Source organism: Brassica napus, chromosome A7, assembly GCF_020379485.1.
Source record: "Brassica napus cultivar Da-Ae chromosome A7, Da-Ae, whole genome shotgun sequence".
NCBI lineage: Eukaryota > Viridiplantae > Streptophyta > Magnoliopsida > Brassicales > Brassicaceae > Brassica > Brassica napus.
The window spans coordinates 2,002,718-2,026,865 of NC_063440.1; the positions used below are offsets into that span (position 1 = coordinate 2,002,718).

The 24,148-nt window shown below is 31.1% G+C and overlaps 3 protein-coding genes and 1 long non-coding RNA gene across 6 annotated transcripts; 1 reads left to right on the plus strand and 3 right to left on the minus strand.

Annotated features, from left to right (window-relative positions):
* Positions 1-2,867: 2,867 nt before the first annotated feature.
* Positions 2,868-7,310, plus strand: LOC106356176 (NAC domain-containing protein 37). The gene is made up of 4 exons (XM_013795985.3): positions 2,868-3,040; positions 4,104-4,274; positions 4,400-4,671; positions 6,462-7,310. Exons 2-4 carry the CDS (start codon positions 4,118-4,120, stop codon positions 7,116-7,118), a joined length of 1,086 nt encoding a protein of 361 aa, XP_013651439.1. The 5' UTR covers positions 2,868-3,040; positions 4,104-4,117; the 3' UTR covers positions 7,119-7,310.
* Positions 7,311-10,124: 2,814 nt separating this feature from the next.
* On the minus strand, positions 10,125-12,094 carry LOC106357735 (binding partner of ACD11 1). Of its 3 annotated transcripts, none has more exons than XM_013797426.3 (8): positions 11,918-12,094; positions 11,730-11,833; positions 11,573-11,651; positions 11,290-11,364; positions 11,158-11,199; positions 10,750-11,084; positions 10,534-10,657; positions 10,125-10,400 (listed from the first exon to the last, which is right to left on the minus strand). In XM_013797426.3, exons 1-8 carry the CDS (start codon positions 11,927-11,929, stop codon positions 10,380-10,382), a joined length of 792 nt encoding a protein of 263 aa, XP_013652880.1. In that variant the 5' UTR covers positions 11,930-12,094; the 3' UTR covers positions 10,125-10,379. The 3 variants fall into 3 exon arrangements, with proteins under 3 accessions (XP_013652880.1, XP_022544319.1, XP_013652881.1); XM_022688598.2 differs by having other exon boundaries at positions 11,730-11,836; positions 11,918-11,969; XM_013797427.3 differs by lacking the exon at positions 11,918-12,094 and having other exon boundaries at positions 11,730-11,839.
* A 1,272-nt stretch (positions 12,095-13,366) lies between these two features.
* Positions 13,367-14,635, minus strand: LOC106357736 (peptidyl-prolyl cis-trans isomerase Pin1-like). Its single transcript, XM_013797428.3, has 2 exons — positions 14,158-14,635; positions 13,367-13,706 (listed from the first exon to the last, which is right to left on the minus strand). The coding sequence occupies exons 1-2, from the start codon at positions 14,390-14,392 to the stop codon at positions 13,582-13,584; spliced, it is 360 nt and encodes a 119-aa protein (XP_013652882.1). The 5' UTR covers positions 14,393-14,635; the 3' UTR covers positions 13,367-13,581.
* Positions 14,636-18,766: 4,131 nt separating this feature from the next.
* On the minus strand, positions 18,767-20,384 carry LOC125576700. The gene is made up of 2 exons (XR_007315139.1): positions 19,632-20,384; positions 18,767-19,133 (listed from the first exon to the last, which is right to left on the minus strand). It is a non-coding gene; the product is annotated as an uncharacterized LOC125576700 (long non-coding RNA).
* Positions 20,385-24,148: the final 3,764 nt, after the last annotated feature.

A 24,148-nucleotide genomic window follows, 5' to 3' on the forward strand; every position in this document is an offset into this window, starting at 1 on the left:
ATCTCTGTATATATCGTGACAAGTAAAAATGAAGCAAATCAAAAAGTGTATTGAATCTATTCATGGCCCTTACTAATAAAGGCCGAACTTGATTTTGATTTTATTTTCCCGACTGTTTATCGAAGAATTTTTATATGGTTCAACTAATTTGTCTCCGGTTACTGTGTCTTACGGGTATTTGCCTTTGTTCACAGTTCACTTATGGAACGCTCAGAATTTACTTAGGGGATCGGGATGCCTACAAGCCTTTTACTTTGTGATTTACTATTTGCTTGATGCTCAACTTCGGGGATGAAAGAATCGCTTTTAGCTTTCTAGTATGCGTGCCTTATAGGCCAAGAGTTCTAGAGTTTTTGAAGCACTGAGATGGAAGAAGAGTTACGTACATTTTTTTGTATATACAATGTGTTAACTTAAATCTTTGATTACATGTCATCACATCTCTCCTTGTTTTAATCAAAATGTTTAATGCAATCAAAGCCCTTAAATTACAAGACTTGAAAAGAAGACCGTGCATAGTGCTTGTAGTTGGAGCTTTTTATGATTTATTGATGACATGTTAAACTTTTTCCTCGCTTTCTTACATATTATTGCCCACTCTCTTATCATATACTCCCTCTGTTTTTAAAAGATGCATATTCTAGATTTTTCACATATATTAAGAAAACTCATTAAATATGCATTGTTTTTTGTGAATAACAATTTTCCATAATTTTTAGCCAATAGAAATTCAATAAACACTATTAATTTTTTTGAAACTTACAATTTTTCATAAAATCATACATTGAAAAGATAAAAAATGTATCTTTTTGAAACAAATTTTTTTTCCAGAACATACATTTTTTAGGAACGGAGGGAGTATATCATGATTAATCATCGTCTCTTTCTCTTCACGATTTCATTTTCATTCACTGATTTTACTAATCATTCACACCACAATTTGGTGAAATATGTCAACCGTGTGCGTGTATTCAATTCGATTAGTATATTAGCAACAACAACATACCCTTTGATTCTTAAAACCCAATCAAATAATAAAATTATTAATGACAAGAAAATACCAAAAATAGACTACATATAAAAAACTTCACACTTTCATTTAAGCGAAGAGAAACTCCAAATAAGAAATTTGCAATATAAGATATTTGAAGCCTTTTAGTATGCCTTCAAATTTTAACAAGTTCTCAGTATTAGTCTTAAATTCCAACTATGAATTCTTCCGGTTTAAAATTTTAAAGAAAAAAAGCAATGGACAAAAAATGCTTTCAATTTGTAGTATCAGAAAAGAAAAAGTATTATTAACAATCGCATGCTGAAGCCTAGATTAATTTCTAAACCAAGCAGAAAACTGAATTTTGAAGATTTCAAGCAGTGTTTTTTTCAAAAAAAAAAAAAAAGATTTCAAGCAGTGGCTAAAAGTATGCTAAAATTTTAAAAAACTTTTCATTAAGAAGCTTGTATCTCACTGCTATTATATACAAATAATTAGTTTCTGCACAACGCATTATGTTAGTGGAGGACAATAAAAAGGAAAGAGTAAAACTCAAGATTAATTGTTATATGATTATAAAAAGCTATACATATTTAAGGTCCACATGTTACATGTAGCATATTATTTTCTAGATAGGCTACATTACCATATAATATAATTTTAAGAAAATCATTTTTATTCATAACTGTTTGTAACAAAAAACATTCAAGGAGTCTCTATTTATTAAATTTGTAAGAGATTGAAAATAAAAAGGATGGTGAAATTATAAGAACCATATTTTCATGTTTGACAAAAGACCATAAGTGATAGGCAGGCCCGGTCCGCTGCAGAAGCAGTAGAAGCGGCTTTTTTTCTATAAGTTACTGTTCATTATTTAAAAGAAAGTTACACATCTGAAACCCAACTTCTTAATAGGTATGGATCGGCGCTGGTGATAGGCATTCACGTTCTCTTTTAAAAACACTTGGGTACTAATAGAAGTGGACACAATTACTTATTACTCGGTTCATATTTGTTATTTGGTTCGTACTAAGTCGAATATCAAATCGTTTATTTTAATTAGTTGTAAGTACAAAAAAAAATATCAAATATTAAAAAAGAAAGTAACTATTTGGAGTTGTTTGTGTGTTAATCATGGCTTATTACATGTGGTTCATTTATACGATAAATAAATTAAATCAAATTGGTATATTTATAGAAACATTTTTAGAGTTATTGTTTTTAGTGGATGTGGAAGAAAACCGTTCCCATTCCTTCTTAATGTTGTTCAATATTGACTTAAAATACATGATAAATGAATAAATACACTTGATGAAAAAATAAATTTATTAGTTTAGAATTATAGTTAACTACACGTTCCTCAACTCATTTGCAAAACTGAAGTAACTAAAATAAAGAAATAATTATCAAATATCTTACAAATAATTATCAAGTAATTTGTAAATAGTTTACAAGTAATTTATAAGTAGTTCACAAGTAAAAAGTAGTAAAATGAGATAATTAATTTGCAAGTATTTTATTTTCTTACAAATATTCGAAATTGCAAGTATTCGTTTTTAACAAACCATAAGTTCAAGCAGGAAATGGAATCACAAATACTCTATTTTATATTTATTACTATATTAAAAAAATAAAGTAGTGTAAAGTGAAACTTAAATCTACTTTAAAATACAAAATAGAATAACAATGTTCATAATCATATCTATTAATCTGTTGTGAAAAAAACAATAATAGTAAAAAGTGTGAATAAATAACTCCGTTGAAGTTAAAAATCATTAAAAGCAAGAGGAGAGCGACGTGAGTGAATGAGGACATGGAGAAGGCCACGCGCAATGAAGGGGTCCACGCTCTCTCTCGCCTTTATATTCACCAAATTGGATCGTCTTTCTCATTAATTCATCTTCTACCTCGTCCGCTCTTCACTTCTTCTCTTTAAAAATGTCTCACATAGTTTCCTATTTATTGTGCAGAAGATTTCTAATGTAACCCTAATATATCAACAAAGGGAGTTGAAGAACATATTCATATTTATATAGCCTCTACTTACGCGTACGTGTGTTCTTTTTCTTTCTTTCTTTGTTAATTATATGTGTTATATGGACTTCTGTGTAAGGGTTATTTGTATTGTAAGCATCGTTAGTTGATCTATTTGATCATATATTATTTTCTGATTACATATAGCTTTCCGTGCATATATATAAGATGTTTTCTTTGCCTTGAAAAAGCTCATTTTGATGCTAGGGTTATCAATTAATTTACTAATTATTATAACAGATTAGGTTTTCAAATTATGTTTAAATATAAAAGAGGTTTACGAAAAACGCCGTTATTGATGATCATTGCCTCCATATATACACTAGCACTGTCCACTTAGACATCATCATTAGTACCCTCTCCATGTCCGTTTGTTCTGATCTCATCATCTCCTTGAATTCTGCAACATAAAACCTAAATTTCACACATGTAAATATATTTTATGTATATATATATATATATATATATATATAGAGTATATGCATGTATGCCAGTTCTTGATCAGATATACATGTATATGTAAGTTCTTGATCATATGTAAACCACATAAGTCATGATATTGATGATATAATAAATGGAAACAACGAAATGAGCTTAATAATTATACCTCATAACAGTTTATATATGAACTATTTATCCAGTACTCTAGAAATGATTTTTATGTTATAGAGTACTCTATGAATGTATTTTCTGTTAAAGAATTACTCTAAAATTGATAGTTATGTTTCTTCTAAAAAACTGTTATCATTTTCTTCTTGGCCTACTTTAATATTTACTTTTAAGTTCTGACTTGTGACCATTAAAATAAAAATAGAAATTAGTAGAAAAAAAATGAATAGTAACAAATAAAAAAAATGAATATGAATATTTATTCTTTTTGTTTCATATCAATTTTGATAAAGAATATTTTTCTTCTATAGTTTCTTGAAATTCAAGAAATGACAAGGAATGACAAGGAATATTATATTGATATTAATGTTGTGGTTTCTTTACTGATAATATATGTTCAAATAAATTAACGTACGTACGCATGTATATTGATATTAATGTTGTGGTTTCTTTACTTTTTGTGGTGTAGAAACAATAGAGTCAATGGAATCTTGTAGTGTTCCTCCGGGATTTAGGTTCCATCCGACGGACGAAGAGCTTGTCGGGTACTATCTAAGGAAGAAAGTCGCATCGCAAAAGATCGATCTCGATGTCATTAGAGACATCGATCTCTACAAAATTGAACCATGGGATCTACAAGGTTACTTACAAAACACCAAAAGATATTTCCATTGTTTAATTTTTGTATCTCATATATCATAATGTTATCATCATGTTACGAGTATCTATGATCTTATTTATGAGCTTACATTTTATATATTACAGAGCGATGTCGAATCGGGCATGAGGAACAGAATGAATGGTACTTTTTTAGTCACAAAGACAAGAAATATCCAACGGGGACAAGGACTAATAGAGCGACCATGACTGGATTTTGGAAAGCCACGGGAAGAGACAAAGCTGTTTATGACAAAACAAAACTGATTGGGATGAGGAAAACACTTGTGTTCTACAAAGGACGTGCTCCCAATGGCCAAAAATCCGATTGGATCATCCATGAGTACCGGCTCGAGTCAGATGAGAACGCACTGCCGCAGGTATTGTATTATTAATATAAAGCATTGTCAATTTGGTGGACCGGCCTCATTAACCTAGATTGATCAATTTAACATGATTACCAAACAAAAAAAAAACCAAGATTGATCATGACAATTTGTTCTGCTTTGCATTCACCTTTTCACCTTTTTATATCTCATACAAACTTACATGGGGATAGTACTTGTGTTTCTACTTTAACGGGGACAGAACACTTTTGTTTTAATTAGGGTTTCTTGTCTCTTGGGCTCTTTTCTGAGACACATGCTAACTTTTAGGTGAAACTCTTACACTTTAATGACATGTAGAATTCCATAATCCACATATTCAATCAGGAAGAAAAAAAAAAGAAGAAAGTAGAAATCTCACCTAGACACATATCCAATTTTTTTCTTTCGGAAGTCACTGCAGAATTTGCAATTTTCTACTAACCAAAAATGAAAAAGCTCAATCTCATTTCTCTTTGCTTGTCTTTTAAGTCATTAACTAGACTTTGATCGTATTTTTTCAAAGTTTCTATTTGTTTTTATGTCAATAATATAAGGGATGAGCAAAATACTTGAACCTGAAGAACCGAACCGATCTCGATCCGAAAAAATAGTACCAAATCCGAACCGAAATTGATTAAATACCCGAATTATTTAAAATTTTGGTTTTTGAAGAACCGAATCCGATCCGAACCGAACTATTTCGAGTACCCAAATGTATCCGAAATATATTTATATACTGATATATATTAATTATTTTTAGATTTAATGTATATAAAAACATCTAGAATGTATATGATACTTTTAAGCTGGTTTAAATACTTGAAAATATATATAAATAATCAATAGTAAATAAATAAAATAGTAAAAGTATATACTTAAAATAATTATTGATTCTCTATCCAAATATTTGAGCTAAACTCATTTATATGTTAAGTTTAGGTATTCTGGCATATATTATTCAAATTTATATTTAATATATTATTTTGTTTATATTTTTTGAGAAATTTAAAGTATATAATGAATTTTAAAATTTTAAAAGTAATTTAAATGGATTATCTGAACTCGAACCGAATCCCCAAAAATTTGAAGTGAACCCGAACTAAAATTTAGAAATATTCGAATGGGGCTGAGATCTTTGACCCCAGAAACCCGAAACCCAAACAAACATGAACTGAACCCGATTAGGTACCAGATAGATAGTTTCTCACAATATAATGGACGTCCAATTTTTTTAAAAAATATAAGTCCATTACTTTTTTTTCTTAATAAACTGATGTCCATGTTTCCAAACAAACTTGTTTTTTAAAACTGCATCCATGTTTCCAAACATTTTTTTTAAATGCTATCTATGTTTCCAAACAAACTTAATTTGTACTTGAGTTTTAATAAGATAGATATCTAAATTTTCAATCCATTAATTTTGGTTAGCTAGAATTTTCCAGTTCAATAATCCTTTATATATATATATATGTTTGTAAATAATAGTGTTTATGAAGTATATATATGCTTTTTCCAATATCTTAAAGTCAATAAAGTTCAGAAAGGAATTTCTAATAGATTGCATGAGTATGTACCTACACATTTTGCTAGCTTTCTTCCTTGCGGTCTCACACTTTTTAAGCATGTTCCTATGTGTGTCTCACTAAATTAAAGCCCTTTCCTCCTTCTTTTTGTTTGCATTGGTCCTATATATGGATTATATGAATCTTTATCAATTGCTTCAAAAAATCATACTAGAGGAAGTTTCTAATTACAAGTCATATCTTTTATGATCATTGTGTATATATATGTGAATATTTTAGGAAGAAGGGTGGGTCGTCTGTAGAGCGTTTAAGAAAAGAGCAACAGGGCAAACTAAAAACACGGAAACTTGGAGCTCCAGTTACTTTTACGATGAAGCCGTGTCAAGTGGAGTTAACTCAATTATAGACCCCACTGAGTACATATATAATCAGAAACATGACATTTTCGGAAAACGTTTTACGTGTAAGCAAGAGATAGAAGGAATGGTTGATGATCTAAACTATATGCAGTCATATCATCAATTCATTCAGCTTCCACAACTCCAAAGCCCTTCTCTCCCGGTGATGAAAAGGCCATCTAGCTCGATGTCTATATCATCAATGGATAACAATAGTAACTACATAATCTCATTGGATGATGAAGCAAGCTTTGAGTCAGTTATAAGCGGAGAGAATAAGAGAAAGAATAAGAAGAAGCAAGTAAAGATGATAGGAGATTGGAGAGAGCTAGACAAGTTTGTTGCTTCCCAACTCATGAGCCAAGATAATGGAACTTCAGATTATGTTGGTCATCATATAAATCATGAAGATATGGAGATGGATTCTTCGTTGTTGTTGAACGAGAGAGACGAAGAGAACAGGTTCGTTAGTGAGTTATTGAATTCAAACACGGATTATGATACTGGGATTGCGTATTTGATGAATGAAACTATATAAGTGTCATGTGAGATTTGTTGGTCCGTTTGTCTTATACATTTATCATTCATATGCAAATTCATATATGTTTATATGAAAATATGCTTTAGGGTACGTTGTGAATACGTACTATATATTTATATTCGAGTTTGAGTGTCTAGGTTAGAGTTACCATTACCTCATGATATTATGAATTATTTATAATTTTTAGTATAGAGATGATCATTAAAGGGGTAGTTAATTAATAATCAAGAAAGATAAGAATTGATTTTTTTATAAGATTATAATGGGGCCAGGAGATGTCGAGCGTGCGGTGTGCACAACGGGGTCCGTTGGGCATGCTTTGTCGTCCACAAACAGTAGTACTTAACGAAACTTTGGGAGGAAGAGTCTTCCTTTACATAATTTTAAAACTTTATTTCTATTTCGTGTATAATATGAAACATTTTTGTTCTTTATTCAAATGGTAAAGTTGCTATATAGCATTAACATTCTTGTGAGTTTTAAGTTTTAAGTTGACTAACTATGTACACAGCCAAACCATATTATTCTCATACACCTGCCTTGCCATATAGGAGTATGCTAACTTACATATATATAATGTTAAAAAAAAAACTTATATATATATATAGTAAATGACTAGAAGGTCGAAGGGACGCATGCACATTTCCTATACCATATTAAATAAGATAAACTCTTTTCAAGAGAGAAGATTCTTTCCAGTAGAAATCGAACATATAATCTCTTAAATCTTTACTAAGTGGGTGATTCAAGAAATTTTTTAACCATTTGGTTAACTTATCGTTGGTGCTTGTTAATGTTTAAAAGTTAAAGGAAAGAATCTTACATTGTAAGAGTTAGACGTCGCTCTTTACTTCTCATACAATTTTTCCAATTGGAAAAATACTAGAGACCAATTCATCTGAGGTAAATGGTGGATCTTATAGGAAAATGTATGTTGCCAATAGAAACGTTCCACCTGAGGTAAATGGTGGATCTTATAGGAAAATATATGTTGCCAATAGAAACGTTCCACCTTTGATTTTGTTCTACTAAAAAGAACGTAATTAAATACGTCCCTGTATGAAAATACTAGAGACCAATTCATCTGAGGAAAATGGAGGATCTTATAGGAAAATGTATGTTGCCAATGGAAACGTTCCACTTTTGATTTTGTTCTACTAAAAAGAACGTAATTAAATACGTCTCTGTATGAATATGATTAAGAATAATTGAGCACTTTTTAATCAAGCTAATGATTTATTGTCTCCCAGACTCCTAGCTCCTAAAGACTACGTATTAAGAGGATTCTTTTTGTTAAAATTTTAAATTCATCAAAATATACCCACAATTTATTGGAACGTAGTCTTTTAGAGTTCTAAAATTGTGGTAATATTACCAAATTAACAAAAAAATACCCCTAATTAATGAAACCATAGTGCAAGAACTCAATCCGTCGGTTTGAATATGGTTCGAACTAAACTGGGCTGTTCTTTAATGGTTAAACTTGTTTGATAATTAGTTCAAACCATTTACATTAGTACGTAACTAGAGGTACGAGTTCGGGTCTTCAGGTCGGGTTCGGGTTGGTTCTTTTCGGGTCCAGGTCTTTCGAGTCTAGAAACATATTACCCAATAGGTACTTAAGAGTTTTTTGGTTTGGGTTCGGGTTGGCTCCTACCGGGTCTAGGTCGGTTCGGGTCTGAAAATAAAAAACCTGCAAAAAGCCTGTTAATTTCGGGTCCACATCATGATACGCCTTAAAATAGGGAAAGATCATTCAATCGGACTAAGAGGATAAGAACTCGCCGAAAGGGAGAACTGGTGGATTGAACGGTGACACAAGAGGTTCGGAAAGTCTCTTGATACTACCAGACTTCAGTTGTTGCTTGATATGACGCACAAGTTCAACAAAAGAAGGGTTTCTATACGTTGCTTGATATGATGCACAAGTCCAATGAAATAGAGATTTGTTTACTCGGAGATAACCTCACCAAGAAACGGAAAGTGTTCTACAACGAACAAAGAGATAAACTCAAATAAAAGGGAAAATCAGTGCTTTATTTCGTGGCTCATATGCCTTATTTATAGGATTGCAAGTTGTAGAAATCTAAAGAAGAATGTTCTAAAAACAAGACATTGAAAATATAAACAAAGACTTGACTAGATAAAGTCTTTGACTGAAACTTGGATTGCCTCTTGATATAGCCACGACCGGATTTTGAAAAGTGAAGAATATGCTCCTGATATGGGCCAAGACATGTTTCTTTAAGACCTGGTCGAAATCCATCTTTTTTCCTTAGCCAATTTTTATCGGTTTCTCCATTTGGCCCAAACAAATTTGTTTTTGATTCTTTTTTTGTAAACCATCAAGCCCAAGACTTTCTTCGACATTTAGAACATGAATAATCACCTGTACCCATGGATCCATAAATAATATATCCAATAGTTTAATCTATACATACTTGTACCTGTACCCGAACCTGTGATTTCGGATCGGTTCCGGTTCGAGTTTTTGGGTCCGGGTTAAAATGCCCATGCCTAACTAGAGGTATTGGTTGGTTACTTGGTTTAACACTTTAACTCATAGGCAAACACTGAGCTGGCCACCCCCTATATTTTTCACTTCATGCTTTAAATAGAAGAATCTTTTACCATAACAGAATCTCGAATCTTAACATGGTTACCGTCTTAGCTCAGCAGTAGAGTGCGTGGCTTTTAACCCGTGGCAGTCGGTTTGATCTCTTCAGACGGCGAACAAACAGTATTAATTTTGTTTCTTCTGGAGTAAAGTTTCTTGTAACACAAAATGACGTTTAAAACTTGTTGGTATAAACAGTTTTTGAAAATTTTCTCTGTTGTTACTTTTGAAATAAGAAATTGTTTGAATCTCAAACATATAGGTGCAGATTGTAAGCAAATAAAACGGACTAAAAAATGGTTCAGTCAAAACGATTACAAGTAAACATAAATGGACAATTGGTAAGCTTATGGGGGTGGAGAACCAAACGTTAAGCAGTTTACCTCTTAAAGCAATTCTAGCGTCCTTCAATGGAAACACAATACAAACACACACACCCAAAGTCAATTCGAACACACTTACACTGATGCAAAAACATGAAGTGAATTAAGGGAACAATGCAGAATATAATGAACACTAAAAAGAATAGGAATATGCTATTTATCACACAAAATTTGTTCACACAAGGCCAATCATATAATAGCTCTTAGCAGCTACTCATTGATCCTCACTTCAACGCTTTCACTCCATTCCAACTTTTATTATACAGCAATCGGTGTATCCTGTAGAAGCCATTAACAATCAGTATGTGCCACAAAAGGAATACTCAAGTCTTCAAAACTATCATCACAGTCAATACTAAACTCAAAACAACAATTAGTATTAGCGTTGTGTCCTTGATTTGGAATGACTCACCTTGGAAGCTATATTGGAGACGGCTAGATTGAACTTCTCTTTGGTTTTCGAGCCAGCAAGCTGACCAGCTCTCGCAACTTTGCTGAAAGCGCCACTAAACCAAGCAGCTCCAGCAGTCACATACCTATTCAAAAAGAAAAAGAAATAAAATCATCAGCTAAAACTCATTTTCTTCAAACAGAACATAGCCAGCCAGCCAGCGATTAACAAACCCACCTGCTTGATTTGACAGCTGAGCCAGTGTCGTTTAACTTCTTCTCAGCTGCAAATATAGCCGCCATGGTTTTATCTGAAACCTGAAGCCTCTGGTCAACAGATTTTACTTTCTCGTTGACCACAGAGATACCCACGTTGAACTTCTCGCTAAGCCGGACTCTCTTGTCAAAAGAAGAAACTTTGGCGGAAGCATTGGCTCTTAGCTGGTGCAACTCATCAAAAGCCTTGGCTTTGTTCACAGCATCTTGTCCAAGAGCAGAACCTTTGGCCAAAACAGTAGCCATCACATCTTGCGCTTTGCTAACGTAAGCTCTACCACCATTGCCATCCGCGGTCTGCAAACAAAGTTGTTCAACTTTCAATCGTTCTTTCCTATCAAAAGGGAGGGTTATGGAACACAATACAAACCTGGCGTGTTGGTGTTGGGGGGATTGTGTTCTCTCCCACTTGCTGCAAGAAGAGAGACTAAGATATCATTCAGAGCTCACACACTTGAGGGGGGAAAAAGAAAGTCTGAAACTTGGAATACAAAGACAAAACCTGCATGATCTCACGCCTAGGAACATAGTTTTCAGCTGGGGTTATTGTAACGATCTTGTCTACAATTGTGGCACCCTGTAATTGACAAAAAAAAAAGAGTAAGATTGTGCTTAGAATTCAAAAGGGTTACACAATTTGAACTTAGTTTTTCTAGCCCAAATACAAAAGCCTTTACACAATATAATTTTATACTAAATACAGAAGCTTTCACACTCTTTTATACAATTAACCAAAGCAGCAGCAGCAGAGGCAGCTCAACGAAGAAGAAGCAAACATTACATACCGATAATAAGAGAGCGATTTCAAGGGCTTTAGGTTCAGTGAAGGTGACAAAGGCGACTCTTGATTGCTCGGAAGCATCTCTGCAATAAAAAACCACACTTGAGAGTTAGAAGCATCCGATCAAAATCAAAGCTAATTAGAAGGAAGAAGAAGGGTACTTTAGGATCTCGATGTGGTCAATGTCGCCGGAGAAGGAGAAAAACTCGTGAATCTCTCTCTCCGTTGCCAGATCTGACACATTCTCCACTCGAACACTTCTCGTCTGCATCTCGAAAGAATATCAATTTCGAGCTCAAAGAATTGTAAGATTAGGGTTATGTAAAAGTAGCAAAGTAGGAATCATCACCTGCTGCTGCATTGTCGGCGGCGGAAGGGAAGGAAGGGAGCGGAGAGAGAATATTATTTTTGCGAAAGAGAGAAGTAAAAAAAGATTTGAACAGCCAACTCACTCACCCCTTGCCTGTCACTTTCTCCTCCAGCTAAGCTATTACCGTTTATTTCCTTTTTTAATACTTCGTTAATAATTCATTAAGCTATTTAAATATATTTCCACACACAATATACACGGAATGCATTATTATTATTATAAGGAAACAAAAAAAACAATTGTAAAAGACTTTCTTGTTTTAATGGAAATTGAAACATTTTGTCATGATGCCATTCATTTTTGTGGAATTTAACAGAGAACATTATTATTATCTTAACTAAGGGTCGGTCCGCCCTACAGACGGGATATTAGTTAATTTGATATTCACTAAATGCTCGAGTTGAAATTTGTTTTAAGATTCAAGAATTTGGTTATCTGTTATGTCTTACTTATTAGTATGCGGTGGTATAGTTGTTTTTCGATTATTCTTGCTTTGGTATTGTATCAAATTAACTAATTGTCCAACTCATAATTATAGATGTACAAATGTGGATTTGTGATAAAGTTTGATTACAATACTGTTTTTTTTTAAATTTTTATTCATACTGGAGTGTGCATGTGTCAGAAAGAGGCATATAACAACTTTTATGTTTTTGTGTATGGATTTTAAATATATATTATTTTGTATAATGCATACTTGCTCTACAACATTTGCTTGTAGACTAAAAAATTGTTTTCTATATTTTTAAAAGAGAAAATATTTAGTCTAGAATATAACATGGACATATGTATTGACTATATATAGAAGTTGGGTGTTATTTTAAAAAGATATATGTATAGAGATTTTTCAAATATTACTTCACTGACACAAAACATTTATAACTGTAAATAACTCTTTTTAAAAGCAAAACTAATAAAAGCGTGTACAACAAATGCATTTTGATATATATTATATGCATCAAGTTATAAAGGTTGAAAATATTGCAAAACTGTTTGGAGCAAAGTTTTTGACTTCACGATCTTCATCTTGACGTCAGTTCAGTATCGGTCCTGACCACAAGCAGAAGAAGCATGGGCTTCCAGCTGACACGATAATAAGTATTTTCGCGGCTACATATTTATAAAAAGTGACTTTAACCTAGTGGTTCTAAGAAAAATTACTAGTGCTAGAGGTGCTGAGTTCAATTACCCTTAATTACATTCATTTATTTTAGCCCTAAATATAAAATAGGATACGTGTCACTCCCAGAACGCACGAATTGATGACGTGGCTTCACGGGAGAGAGGCGAACATTTTTTTATATATATAGATTTATAAAAATATGATATGGTATTCTATAAAATACCGTAAATGTTTGTTTTTTTGCTATTGTGTGTTCAAGAAAGCAGGTTAGAGATACGTGACACTGAAACTGAAATACAAGTCACTGTCGCAACAGAAATTCGTTATTATGAAGTTATGAGAAGAAATTAAGATACAGTTTCTTGTCTTATCATTTGTATGGTTGGTATCAAATCCATATAAAGATGCAGAATCAAAACCACAGTAGCAAAGCTTTTTTTTATCTTATTCTTCTTCTTCATCTTTGGCCAAGGAGACAAGGAAGCTGGTAACTTTTTGATACATGAAGGAGATAAACAGATCAAGCTGTTCTCTTTATGATATGGACTCCACTGTCTGTGTCCACAATCTCGCTTATATCTCCCACCTTCAGTGCGTATGTGGCTTCCTCAAACGGCTTCTGCATTTGACCTCGCCCGAAGGGACCTGAAACACAGTTTGGTACAATAATCTTTAGAGAAGTCCAAGGATAGATTATTCAGTACTTTTATGACCAGCAATTATAAATTCATGGAATCAAAAAAAAAAAAAATTCTAATTTTCCGTGATTTGTTTTTAATGAGCACCTACTAGATTCATCAATGAAAAAACTTTTTTCCACTGTTAACATCGGTGGTGATGTAAGCAGTCATCAACAGTAAGATTTACGAGCACCAATTCTAGATTAATCAAGGAAAAAAATTCATACTTTATAACACTAGTGATGATCCAAGTGCGCAGTAGTAGTAAGATTCATGAACAAAGCAGACTTTAGTAACCTTTATGAGCACTAAACATTGGTCGACCTAAACAGACCAATCCAGCAGAACCCAAATTGAAATCAATATTCCCTCAGTAAACCTAAACTCATCTGATAGAGTTGAGAAGAGAAACAAACCTAGATCGCCGCCGCGTTTAGCGGAGCTACAATCAGAAACACGAGTGGCCACATCCTCGAAGTTAGCTTTCCCAGAGACGATGTCTTCACGGATCGATTTAAGCTGCTCGACGGCTGCTTCTCTCGTGGTGGTCATAATGACTTTTCCTTCGGGATCCTTCCAGGACGCCTTCCTGCGAGATCCCTGATGCTTGATCAGAATGTGCGACGCCTTGACTTGGTCTCTCGACGACATCTTGCTCTTCTTACGGTGCTTGTTGCTGTGGTGATCGTCTCTCTTGTCCTTTGGTTTCTCCTCCGACGGTCGATCTGTCGAAGAGACAGAGTCTTTCTTACGTTTCCGATCTGAATCTATCTTCGAAGATTTGGGGATTGAGAAGTTAAAGAGTGTGCGGCGGACTCTCTCTCTCTCTCTCTCTCTCTCTCTTCTTTGAGAAGCGTCTTTATATGCCAACCCAAAAAAGGTATTGTCAACATTCCGTAATTAGTTCCATTGGTTTTCTTTCTAACCGGTTCCATTCGGTATAGAAAATAAGTTTTAGAAATTCACCAATTCTTGTCTTTCAAAAAAAAAGAAAAAAAATTATTTACCACTTTTTATCTCTACCACCAAAGCTTCTTCCGCAAAAAATTCTTATACTTTTGTTATCTATATATATAAAAAATTATTATTTAAATTAAAAAACTTTAAAAAAAAAATAATTTTTTTATGTTTTCGAATTATACTTTTCAAATTCGAACTTTTTATAATTTTTTTTTGAATTTTCTTTTTTCAAAATTTTTATTTTATTTTTTTCAAAATTTATTTTTGAAAATCGAAAATTATGTTTGAAACTATTTTTTATATATTTTTTAAGTATTTATTTATATATTTATTAAAAGCTTAAATTCCACATTCCAAAAACTCACTCCATCCCTCAACTTTAAACCCTAAGTCTAAATTATTTAACACTATGAGTATAAGTGTTTTTTACCTTTCATTAAAAGTGATGGTAAAAATGATTAGTGTAAACATGAAAATTAGTACTATGAATGTGATAATTATGACAATCTTCCCTTTTAAAATTTGTCGGATATGTTTTTTATGCAACTTCCATAATCACTTTATTTTTTCTAATTTTATTTTTACCAATTAACATATACTGCAATATTAAAAAATTAAAAATATACTTACACATCTAAGATGAAGAACCAAACTAATACAATGAATACAATTAATTTGACTTGAATACGTTAGATTAAAAATAGTTGTACTTTAATGTGAAAGAATTGTAACACAATATACCTACAAAATAAGTAACTGGACCAATCAAATTCTTATATCTAAAAGGAAAGATTAAATTAAATAATAATATATTAGTTTTTACTGTAGTATTTTCTACATATAAATTATAGAATGACTCAACATATTAATAAATATGAAATTCTAAAATATTATAGAAATATTAACCATTTATTACAATTAAGTATTTTTGTATAATTTATATATATATGCATGAGGTATCAAAAGACTATAGTTTTTAATTGAGTCAATCAACACTTTAGCTTATTTTAACTATTTGATTCTCAAAACATCATATATTAAATTATTCATATTCTTACTAAAATATATTTAAAAATTTAAGACCAAAATCGAATTAAACTAAGAAAAAAATAATCAAAATTTTAATCTATATAAAAAAATTCTTAGGTTGAATCGAAAGTAGATGTTATCCAATATATACAAATAATAACCGTTTATTTAGAGATTTTTTTAACTTTTAAAATAAATTTAATATATAAAACATTTTTTATTTTATAAAATAATTTTCACTTATTAAGAACATAATAAACGTTTAATTTTTTAATTTATAAAATCTTTTTTCAGTTCTATAAAAAAAATCATTTTATAAAATGTTTGAAATTGTTTTCTAAAATTTTAAAACTTTTTTAAAATAATTATATTATAAAAATGTTTTTCAAATTTTAATTTTATTTATATTTATATATAAACGACTTAAAATATATTTGTTATAAATGATTGTAAATTTATTTTTAAAATTAATTATTTAATTTAAATATTATATTTAAATAATTTTTTATTTAAAATAATAGTTTACAAAGTTCTGACAAATATTTTTATTGAAAATTTCTAACGGGTGATACCTTCGTTTTCATCAACCTATAACATCATATGAATTTACGATGATTAGTGCAAACCACTATGTCTATGAAAAGAGCACGGTTTAGTAATCCTATCTATTTATGTCGATGACTTCTAGTTGACTGAAAATGACATGGAGTTTCTGAAGAAGGTTAAGCAATGATTATCAACCCAGTTGGAAATGAAGTATGTGAGATATGCTAACTATATCACTGGTGTTAAGATACACTAAGACTGATCAAGAAAATTACTAACTCTGTCACAAGAGTCATACATTTGTATAATCCTTGAAATGTATAATATTCTTCATAGTAATCCTATTGAAAATTTAGTAAAAAAAGTGAAGTCCTAAGCTTTAAGATGTACACCTTCATACCGAAGATGAAAAAAATAAGCTGGAAGGAGTCATACTCTAGTGCTACAGTTTGATGTATGTTATGATATTCATCTGGCCGGATATTTGTTATGGGGTTGCCTTGGTAAGGTGTTACCAGTCCAGTCCGGAGAGAAATATTGGATAGCAATGAAAATGATTCTCATATACTTAATTAAGGGTTCAATGGAATATTATTTGTGTTATCAAGGAAGCGATTTATGCTTGATGTTATATACAAATCCTGACTAAGCTAACGATCTAGATGTGTGTTGACCAATTTAAGAATATGCCTTCTTGATGCGTAATGGTGTGATTATTGAAGTTTTTTTGGTCGCATACAAATCATGTAGAGAATTAGGGGTAGGCACTTTACCCGATATCCGAAGCTGTACCCGAACCCGAACCGAAATCCGAACTGAAGTAGCAAAATACCCGAACAGGTATTAAGTTAGGAGAGATTGGATATCCGAACCCGAACGGGTAATATCCGAACCCGAATGGATATCCGAAGATAACCGAACATATATATACTTACCCTTATATTTCTAGTTTACATCTCTCATTTTTTATTAAATATTTATATTGATGTTACACATACTTTAAAATCATAAGTATATATATAATTATGGAGAAAATAATTTGATATTCATTTAAAATACATGTCAAACTTTTTGTTTCATGTATTAACAAAAATTACATTCAAAGTTTAAAAAAAATATCCAAATTAATATCTATTTGTTTTTGAAATATTATCTCCAAACCTATTAATCATTCAATCTATAAAAATAAAAATTCAGTTAAGTGAAATCTATAATTTTAAATACAAGAAACTTAAAAAATGAAAAAAATTATTTTTTTTTCTTTTAAAATCTAAATATCCAAACCCGATTCAAAATAACCGAACCCGAACTAAAAATATCCGAACCCGACCAGAAATACAGAAATACCCGAACGGATTCTCTATCCCTATACCGAAATACCCGAAAATCTAAAATACCCGATCCGAACCCGAACGGGTATCTGAACGCCCACCCCTATAGATAATATACCCTTTCCGTCGGAAATTTATCATAACTTTCCGACGGATTTCTGACGAATAGGGTATATTCATATATCGGTAATTATCAACTTGCTCATTAAATAAAGTTTTTTAAAAAAATATATATGTCTTTGGACACATTATTATTGATACAATACTTTTATAAATATTATTTTCATTACAAAAATTAATGGGAACTTTGAGAATGATATATTATAAGAAAATATAAAAAGTAAAAATATGTTTGTGTCAATGTTTTTAGGGTGATTTAGGGGAATATACCCAATTGAAGCTCAAATTAGAGACTTGCCTATGATGGAACATAACCGTATTTTCTCATGCCATTCAGTATTAAATAAGACGAAATTACCCTTTATTTTTGACAAAAAGAGACTGACACAACAACTGAAGCAAACACGTGTGTCAGAACCGTAGAGACATGTTCAGATTGTAGACTGTAGGCTAGATCATTTCTCCATCACTCTCCACCACACAATTCATCTAGATTGAATAGTTCTTCTTCACTTCATATTTCTTGCAACTTGTGCTTCTCCACGACATGTAAAAAAATCTTTTGATGTTTATATTAAATATAATACTATATTATAACATGAACTCAACCAAAGGAGGTGATGAACATTAAGTAAACTAATAAAGGCATGATGATTGTAAAACCTTTGGTCTTAAACTAATTAGTTAATTAAAACATTAATATCCAAAAATATTTTGGAGTTGTTGTTTCTAAGGATAAAAAAATTATCAGCTATTACAAAATGTTGAATATGATAAATATTATTTATAAGACTAAGTTAGCTTTAGTTTCTTATTAAAGATTAATGGTATCAATCTACTGCTACGGCCACAAATAACTGATACTGATCATTGTAACTGCTACTAAGACAAATTTATGTTAATAGCTACGTTTTGGTTTAGTCTGAAATATTAAATATTATAGCATTTTTAGAAATGATAAGGTGAAAGAAATCTCATAGTGACTGCTAAAAGGTGCATTTATCCGTTATTACAAAAGTGTACCAGTTATCAATGCAAGTATCCACCATATTAAATATTTATATTAACAGCTACATCTTACAATAACAACTATGCTTATATGTTACCTGTATATATATATAAAGGTTGCATTACCTAATAGCGGTTAAATGCAACCAATTAGCTTTTACATTAACTATTATCAGTTAACTGTGTCTTTTACGGCTAACAAAAATGTTATCTATATCGAAAACAACATCATGAACTTGCTTGCCTTTTCTTCGGCTTTGACTCAACCTTTTTGCAGCTTCCCAATCTTGATAAAAAAAACTACATCAATTGCTCTGACTCTAAATCTGATGCAACTTTCATCCACGCCTCAAATTACGGTTCTTCGTACGTACCATCCAAAATCGACCCCATGTCCACTTACAAGTCATGAAAATATAAACTGTGAGAAAAACACCAGGCTGAATGTCATTTCTTTTACTTATATAGAACATATATTTTTGTTAACGGTTAATTTTTTTGTTAACATTAAACACATACAGTTAACGGTCACTACAACAAACATTAACAACAACTTAAATCTTTAGCAATGATGACTAAGATTGTTCGTTAACATTAAACTTATACAATTAATCTATGGGTTGTGAAGTAGTTCCACATCGGACTAAGATCCAAGAAAATAAGTGACCAAAATTCAGATACAAAATATGTTAATAATAATCCAACGCTATAAGTGACCAAAACTTAAATGATGAATAGACTTCGATGTCAATCACATATCATATTTTTAGTTAACGCAATAATTTGACTTAACAACTAATTGCATATTTATCGCGCTACGAAATTTTTTAACATTTATCTACATATTAACTAGTTAAATAAAATATTCATAGCCACAAAACAACATTGAAGCTAACCTGGTATCCATGGTCTGAGTCACAAGCATGTCCTGGAATTATTATTCATTTAGTAGCAGGTGGAGCTTAATCAGTCCGATTGAAAATTTCACTTGCTCGTCTCTTCTTCGGCGAATAATATTTTTTTTTTGAACATTTTTTATCTTTTGGTATGAGTGGAACCGCTTTCCGGATGGTTCTTCACCGGCGGCAAACATTTTAGTTGACAATTTTTTTTCTCCATAAACATGATTGATAGAGGAAGATAGATTAGAGAAAGAGAGAGATTGAATTAAAAACTAAAAAAAAGATAGAACAATTTTACTCAAAAATTAGAGAATGGTTTGTACGTGAGAGGATGGAAAAAAAAAAAAGAGAGAAGATGAAAAAGGGAGAGATAAAGGATAAGAGAGAATTAGGAGAGAAGTAAGAGAGCATGGCTCCACTTTACTGATGCAGTCTGACACACCGGAAGCTACACGGGAGAGAGAGAGTAGAGTGTAGGGGCAAAATCAGTATGAAAAGATGATGAAGATAGTGGGTGATAGTTTGCTAATATAGGTGGTGATCAGGGGCACATATGCATATAATCTCATGTTTTTAAAAACGATCCGAACATTGAACCGAACTACTTTCGGTCGAGAACCGTAGGTTAGTAGTTTAATTGATTTTAATATATATATATTAAAACTACAAGAAAAAACATGTTTGAAAATATAGTAAATTTTTCACATCTATTTTTTTTTCATTTCACATAAATATATAAAGTTTAATTTTTTTTTGTAACAAGTTGGAATTACGACATATAATGAATATACAATAATATTAAAATTAATAATATTAAAATATACAATTCAAACATTGAAATTAAATTTATTTTTTAAAATAATAATTTAAATCAAATTGGATTACATATCGGTCACCCATAAGTTCAACCTATAGCCCCGAGTTTAAGCGGTTTTGCAGGTTTTATCATGTTTTTAAATAATAGATATTTTTAAAAACCTAAACCGGATTACATATCGGATCACTCGGTTTACCGATTCGACCGCATGTCTGAATTGGGTTTAAAAGCGCTGATTTAAATACAAAAATATTTTGAATAGACAAAGCTCTTATAAATTAACAAACTTTTACTTTATAAAATATTCCGCGCTTTAAAGCGCGAATCAAAAATCTAGTTTTCAACTTAAAGCACAAGAATGCTTAACTAGATCTCGGCCCGCACAACCGTGCGGGTTTCTTATTTCTATACTAAAATATTTTAGTTTATATAACAAAATTTACCAATAACTTAATGTAATTTAGTGTTATATATTATGTAATTCTATAATAGCTATGTTTACGTGGCTTATATATTATTACTATAAATTTTGTATTTTTGTAACAAAAATTATGTTGGACACTTTATTATCTAACAATATTACTTTACATACTTTTTATTTAAAATTTATATGAAAGCAAATTAAATTGGATCTATATAGTACAGAAGAAAATTTTTGAGATACTATAAAGAATTTCTTTTAAAGAAATACTATAATACATTATACTTCAAAATAAGTTTGTATTAAATATCATATTTGAGAAATACACTAAGTTGGATAAAATATCTTCTTTTAATTTAAAATAAAAATGAATCTTTCTAACAAAATCTTTGTAATTTTTATTTTTGAAAATTAATCAGCTGAAATTGTTATTATCATTGAATATATAATTATAATACTCTGTATAATTTTAAATTTTCATATATAAATCAAAACTAAAATAAATTTTAATTTCTAGTTATACTTTATGATAAATAATTTAAAATTAATTACTTTTGTGTATACAATTTAAAATAATTCTGAAAATGTTTTTAAAATATTTTGGTTAGAACTTTCTTTTAAAAAATCATTTGTATTCAATTATAAAGATAAATACTATAATATTATAATTACTTCATTTAAAATTTAATAAAATTTTAAGGAATGGTCCAAATTAAAAAAAGGGATTTTTGCAAAATTGACCTACAACTTAAAGTCAAACACAAAACTAACCTCCTTTTTTTTTGAAAATTGGTTTTGCCCTATTCACCCCACAAGTTCATATAATTTACGAAAATGCCATCAATTTTTTTTTTTTTTTTTTTTCGAAAATGACATTTTTACTCTCTCACCCTCATCATCTTCAAGTAATTACAAGATTGCCATTGTCATCAATACCACAACCACCATGAACAACCAATTTGAAGCTCTTAATGCTCCCAAAATCGATTTACCCTTCTTCTTTTTCTATTCTTGTGAACTAAACACAACATATCTCTCACTTTCTCTCCACAATGAGCTAAAAAAACCCAAGATTTTGATTCTAAAATTTTTATGGTTCATAGAGTCATAGAAGCTAACGATTATGGGTGGGTGACTTCCGTTTGTGATTCTGTGTGCTTGGAGAAGCTTTATGTATGCTAAGGAACTTATCTCACCAATTTAAGTTATGACATCGAGTTTTTTTCCAGATCTGTTCGTCAGACGACTTACTTGGGAAGTCGTCTGGCTGTAGACGACTTACCTTTCAGTCGTCTGGCTGTAGACGACTTACCTGGAAGTCGTCTGGTCAACGCAGAGGTTATTTTTGCAATTGACTTTGAAATCTGTAACCTGAGACGACTGAAAGTTAAGTCGTCTACTATTGTTTGGTTTCAAAAAAAATTCCAAAGAACCTAGACGACTTACATTTCAGTCGTCATAGGTTAGTTTTGTATTTGACTGGATAATTTCAAAAGTTTGACTTCCCCAGACGACTTACATTTCAGTCGTCTGGCGAAAATTAAAATAATAATATTTTTTTTTAAATAAACGACTAACAATTAAGTAGTCATAGGTTAGTTTTGCAATTGAAAAAAAAAACTTCAAGATTTAATTATACATAGACGACTTATAATTCAGTCGTCCACCAGACGACTTAATTGTAAGTCGTCCATGATTTTTTTCCGAGATTCTGGTCAAACCTCGTAAATCTTAGACGACTTACATTTCAGTCGTCTCGTGGACGACTGAATTATAAATCGTCTGTATATAATTAAATCTTGAAGTTTTTTTTTCAATTGCAAAACTAACCTATGACGACTTAACTGTAAGTCGTCTACTTTTAAAAAAATATTATTATTTTAATTTTCACTAGACGACTGAAATGTAAGTCGTCCAAAAAGTCAAACTTCTGAAATAATCCAGTCAAATGCAAAACTAACCTCTGACGACTGAAATGTAAGTCGTCTAGCTTTTTTGGAGTTTTTTTTTTAACCAAACAATAGTAGACGACTTAACTTTCAGTCGTCCGAAATAACAGATTTCAAAGTCAATTGCAAAAATAACCTCTGCGTTGACCAGACGACATATAGTTTAGTCGTCTAGACAACTTAGATTGAAGTCGTCCGCATCTTCTCCACTAGTTTTTAAGTCTTCTACGTTAGTTTTTGAATAACTTGTATTTTTAAGAGTGATAAGTAACTTCAAGATATGTAAAACTCATATTTACAAAATATGTTTTCTCCCTTAGTTTTACTAAATTTGACTAAGTTTTTCAATGCAAACTTATAAAAAATATGATATGCTTTGACTAGTTACTATTGTTTGTTTCCATCTCTTACCAACATTCTTGTTTATTAAGATGAGAAAAAGGCCATTGGAGTTTATTATTGCATATGAGAGATCCAAAGATAAGAAAAAAGCTATTGAAGTCTATTATTTCATTGATTTGTAAATGTGTAAACACATTGTTAGCACATTTAATACATCTTGGAAAACATTATTACTGATTTTACAAAAAATTCACAACTAAAAGAGTATACATCTACAAAGACAAGCTTGGATTCCACTTGAGTAGACAAGACCAGACAACTTTTAAGAAGTTCAGACGACTTCTAAGAAGTCCAGACAACTTCCAGGAAGTTCAGACGACTTTGCCAGAAGACTTTTAGGAAGTTCAGACGACTTCCAGACGACTTTACAGGAAGTCCAGACGACTTTTAGGAAGTCCAGACGACTTCCAGACGACATCCAGACGACTTCCAGACGACTAACAAGTAAGTCGTCCCAGAAGTCTTCCAGATCTGAAAAACCTGCATATTAAATCCAGATCTGAAAAACCTGCATATTCAAAAACGTTCAAATGGCTTAAAAACAGAAAAAATGAGTGGAAGATTAGATAAATCTACCTTTACAGAACACACAAAAATACATATCTAAAAATAATATATCTACCTTTAAATTAGTGAAAGATGAATACCAAATAATTAAAAACCTGCAAAAAAAAAATAGATTAGTAACAAAGACATGAGACAAAATTGAAAAATTCATATAAAGTTTGGTGTTTTCAAGTCAAAGAGATTAGAGTGGGTTTGGAGAGTTTTAGTTTGGGAAAAAAGTAAGAACTTTATACAACAAGAAGTTACCAAATGAAGAAAAATCAGACATAAGAACTTACCAAAAAGCTCAGAAAAATCCAGACGACTTCCTAGAAGTCCAGACGACTTCCTAGAAGTCCAGACGACTTCCTGGAAG